The sequence below is a fragment of the Penaeus japonicus genome, unplaced genomic scaffold (genome assembly GCF_977035675.1).
Source record: "Penaeus japonicus unplaced genomic scaffold, GWHDUDI00000001_assembly GWHDUDI00000024, whole genome shotgun sequence".
Taxonomy (NCBI): Eukaryota; Metazoa; Arthropoda; class Malacostraca; order Decapoda; family Penaeidae; genus Penaeus; species Penaeus japonicus.
Window position 1 is genome coordinate 16,261,649 of NW_028234426.1, and position 4,922 is coordinate 16,266,570.

The following is a 4,922-nucleotide window of genomic DNA, read 5'->3' on the forward strand; positions in this document are numbered from 1 at the left end:
TTGTTATCTTCATGTTTCTGTTACTGATATTATTTTGATAATCGTCATTATCATTATCATTATCATCATCATTATCATTACTATTAGGATCTTTATTTATATCAGTATTACCATAATTGCTTTAGTTAACAGCATCATTATTGTTGTTTTTTATGCTATTATTAGTGTTGTTCTTATTGCTTTTATGCATATCATTATCATTGTCATTATTTTGTCAATACTATCATTATCATTATCATTTTTGTTATCATTGTTATTAATGTTACTATTATTACTATTATCATAACTATTACTAAATATGTTAATATTACCATACTATCATCAAATATGTTACTATTCCCATTGGTTTTACTATTTTTATGCCATCATTATGATTATCATCATCATTATCATCATCACCAATACTATCCCTTTTGATGCTGTAACAATTATTATGATTATCATCATTGTTGCAGCCTTTGTCGTTGTTCATTTTATTGTTATCATATATTTATTATTGCTGATAATAAATATATGATATATTTTTGTATCATCACCATCATCATAATAATGTGTGTGTATGTTTCATATGGATAAAGGATATCATCACAATTTTCCAACAAAAAGTTGAGTCACCAATTAGAGTTTCCTCTGCGGGACCTTAGGCTCCTTTGATTTTCTCAAAGTATGTCCTATGGGACTCTCTCTCTTGGAGCTCGAGATGCGATCTGCCTCGCGATTCCGAAGTGGTGACTGACCCCGCGTGGTGATGGTTGCCTTGATTTTTAATAATACTGCTACTGTGTTTGCAATGCCTTTATTAGTATCGAATAAATAAAATTTAATCAATTAATAAATAAATCCACAATAAATATAGTAATGTCAGCATGTCTTTTTTCTTTACCAAGATAAGTTACGTATTAAAAAGGGAGTTAGTCAGAAAGTAAGACATCAGGTTAAACTGTGTCTTTGTCGCCGTTGCAAATCGAACAGACAGTTCTGCAGTTAGTTCTTCCTGTGAGTTTTCTATTCCTCAAGGTGACTGACAAGATACTTCATGGCTGCCCAGACGTCTTCTCCCTGAGAAAATAATGAGCTGGGATGAGCTTGACGATCAATGATATTTTACTTAAGATGCATTTAGCAGACAGAAGCATACCCGACTTTTCCACACTCGGTCAAACTTGAACACTTGGCCAAGAACCAACTGCAAAAGATTGAAGCGTAATCTTTTTCAGATGTCAAATAACAGAGTAAAAGCAAGCGAGCGATAGAAAGTGCCCTTACGGTTGAGGCGATGAGTTCCTCGGGAAGGTGGAAGACCGTCTCGCCCTTGTCCCGCAGCTCCAAGGTGTACACGTACGGGACGCCCCTGCTCGCCACCCAGTTCTCAGAGGTCCCGCCGATGATGACTGCAAGGAACTGGCGTCTTAGCCTTTGCCTTCCACATCAACTAGCTCTAAAACTCACACAGATATATATACATACGAACACACGCACATATATGTAAGTATATATGTATATATACAAATATATATATATACATATACATATGTGTGTGTGTGTGTGTGTATATACATATATATATATATATGTGTGTGTGTGTGTGTGTGTGTGTGTGTGTGTGTGTGTGTACATATATATATTCATATATACAGGTATATATATATATATATATATTATATATATATATATATATATATATACATATACACACACATATATTATATATATATATATATATATATATATATATATATATATATATACATAAATATGTATGTATGTATGTGTATTATATATACACATACATATGGATATATATAATATATATATATATAATATATATATAATATATAATATATATATATAGATATATAGATATATATATATATATATATATATGTATATATGTATCTAAATATATATAATATATAATATATATATATATATAATATATATATAGATATTAATATATAGATATATATATAGCATATATATATTATATATAATATATATATATATATATATATATATATATATAATATATATAATGTGTGTGTGTGTGTGTTGTGTGTGTGTGTGTGTGTGTGTGTGTGTGTGTGTGTATATACAAATATATAATATATATATATATATATATATATATAATATATATATATATATATATATATTATATATATATATTATATATATATATATATATATATATATAAATATATATATACATATATATGAATATATATATATATATATATATATATATATATATATATAATATGTGTGTGTATGTGTGTGTTTGTGTGTGTGTGTGTGTATACACCTGGTCTCGCGAAACATCACTGCAACTCACATGGTTCTGGACTCCTAACAGTGTAATTTGCACCGCTTGTAGCTTCGATCCTTGCTGCCATTCCTACTGCAATGCGATCCTGAAATTGGTCACAATCGATGGTTAACAGTCCAAAATAGTGATAGTGTGAGACACTATCGTAATGACGGAAAGTGCGGAGAGGATAATTGATGCTGGGAAAGGAGAACGAGCCCAAGGCCATCCGTCCCCTGAGAGCATGAGAGGAAAGAACTGATATTTGAGAAACTTCAAATTCAAATCGACGTCGCGGATCGACAGCCGTCAGAAACATTACAACAACTCTACATTAACTACTAATAACTTTTCAACGACCCTTCTAAACTCACTTTTTTCCGTTTTTCCTTTTTTTTAATAAAGAGCCGAATTTAGGTATTGCGAATTAATATAAGAATTCTTGGCGGGTGTCTACTTGATAACGAAACAGACCGCACACAAAATGCACTCACCAACTCTTCTAGACTGGTGCGATTGACGTCATCATCATATAGCACTGGATAATGCAATGTTTGGCCGAAGGAGTGAAGCGATACATACGCCTGGAATGAGGAATATAAGTGTTAGGTTTATGTGCTAAGAGAATACTGAATAGATTACAAAAATTTTCTTCGCAAGTTTGTAAGTACAGGTTATCTTGCCTTTGTTCTATTCTCGACTTCGTACATGGCGTCCCTAAGCGCTTTGGTCTCAGGCTCACTGAATGGGCGTTGGCCGTGGTACATGTTGGAGCAGGGGTTGATGCTGGAGCCGATCTCTGCAGGAATTCAAATGCTGGCTGACAAATGGTTTTGGGATGACTGTATTGAATACCAAATCATAGATATGGTGTAAATAATTCAACCTCCTAGCATACCTCTCCTACCTATAAAGGTCTTCAGGCACCTCTATACTAACGTTGTAGGTTAGTGTTTATTCACTGTGTCACAATACCACGAGCGCTTCACTCACCGCCCCAGTGGAGATCAAAGTTCTTGTTCAAGTCAACGCCAAAGCATTCGGGAACGGACGACGGGGCGCGGTTTTTCTTCCACAAACGGTCCTGTGAAGGATTTACACATGTCAGCATTTTCTATAAAGTTAGCAAGGGGCTGGAAAGCGTACAGCATTACTGTAACAGTGTGACAGCAGTGTAGCATCAGTATTGGTTCCAGTTAAAAGACTATACACACGCACACAAATGTTTATATATATATCTATATTTATATGCATATATTCATACATATACATGCATACTAGCACACACACATCAGCATAAGTGAGTGAGTGTGTGTGTGTGTGTGTGTGTGTGTGTGTGTGTGTGTGTGTGTGTGTGTGTGTGTGTGTGTGTGTGTGTGTGTGCGTGCGTGCAGTTGGTTCATTAGTCCATACATATCTCCAGGAGTAGACGTATCCGTCGGGGTTGAGGAGCGGGATGACGCGCCACTCGGCGTCCTGCGACAGGGACGGGCTGTCCTCCAGCAGGCGCTCCACCAGGTACAGCGCCGAGGCCGGAGACACCCACTCCCTCGCGTACGTTCCTGCAGAACACGGTTTCTTTAGTGAAAGCAACAATTCTTATGAAGTAAAGGCAGCAGAAGAAATATGTAGCGGGAGTACCCATTCACAGTAGCAATCACCTCATTGGGACATGATTGGCCTCCGAATCCATTCAGGCTGTCGAACACCCACAGTGGTCAGAACTAAACCACTTGGGCACGCTGACCCTTTAAAAAGACCGCCCAGCCAGTATTATAGCCCGGGCGAAGGGACGTCTTCGCAAATCTCTCTGAACTGAGTATTATACATAGACGTGGCCGACCTACGTGTACGTCACAAGCAACTCCTAGAGCGCTTGAATGTTAAACTACAGTGTCAAGTACACTAAGGTTCCCATGTTCTATGCAGTACTCTATTAAGTCATTTCCATATGATTACCAAATACGAAATTATATATGGTATTTCATTTACCTCATCTTTGGAATGATGCTTAGAAAATCTTTCCCATTTATTTACCGAAATTGTTCCAGTCAAACTCTCATAGGATACATACCTGCTTCTACGAATATGACCGGTTTCTCGGCGCTGCTCGAATCGTTACGCCTGTTGATCGAGACGATATAGATGGGCCTGTCCTCAACGCTGCGACCGATCTCTTCGACCTGAACCTCATCCGGGTACTTGGCAGGGAGATCTTCTATGTAGGATACGATCTGCGATACGGATATTTGCGTTACGACAAATTCTTCCTCAGTTAGCTTTACTACTCTCTATTTCTCTCTCTCTATCAGTCTATCTATCTATCTCTCTTTCTTTCCCTCCTTCACTATCTCTTTCTCTTTCCATCACTATTTCTCTCTCTCTCTCTCTCTCTCTCTCTCTCTCTCTCTCTCTCTCTCTCTCTCTCTCTCTTTCTCGCTCTCTTTAATAGGCAATGTTTGTTGATATAACTTTGAAATACACTCTATATCCAGCATATGCATATACTTGCACACACACTCACTTCCTCATAGTGCATGTAACGATCGAAGGTAGCGTCACCCCGGCGGAGACTCCTGGTGTGGTCGTAGGTAAGTGGTCTCACGAACATCCTTTG

General features: G+C 36.8%; 1 protein-coding gene across 1 annotated transcript in view; it reads right to left on the minus strand.

The window, feature by feature from the left end:
• Positions 1–780: 780 nt before the first annotated feature.
• LOC122268086 (carboxypeptidase B) overlaps positions 781–4,922 on the minus strand; it is an 8,766-nt gene continuing 4,624 nt past the window's right edge. The window contains exons 5-13 of the mRNA XM_043038345.2: positions 4,830–4,917; positions 4,380–4,539; positions 3,719–3,867; positions 3,299–3,389; positions 2,989–3,104; positions 2,800–2,889; positions 2,333–2,411; positions 1,267–1,391; positions 781–1,059 (exon numbers count right to left, since the gene is read on the minus strand). Of these exons, the coding sequence (XP_042894279.2) occupies positions 1,006–1,059; positions 1,267–1,391; positions 2,333–2,411; positions 2,800–2,889; positions 2,989–3,104; positions 3,299–3,389; positions 3,719–3,867; positions 4,380–4,539; positions 4,830–4,917 (952 nt within the window). The 3' untranslated portion in view covers positions 781–1,005. The remainder of the gene's footprint in view (positions 1,060–1,266; positions 1,392–2,332; positions 2,412–2,799; positions 2,890–2,988; positions 3,105–3,298; positions 3,390–3,718; positions 3,868–4,379; positions 4,540–4,829; positions 4,918–4,922) is intronic.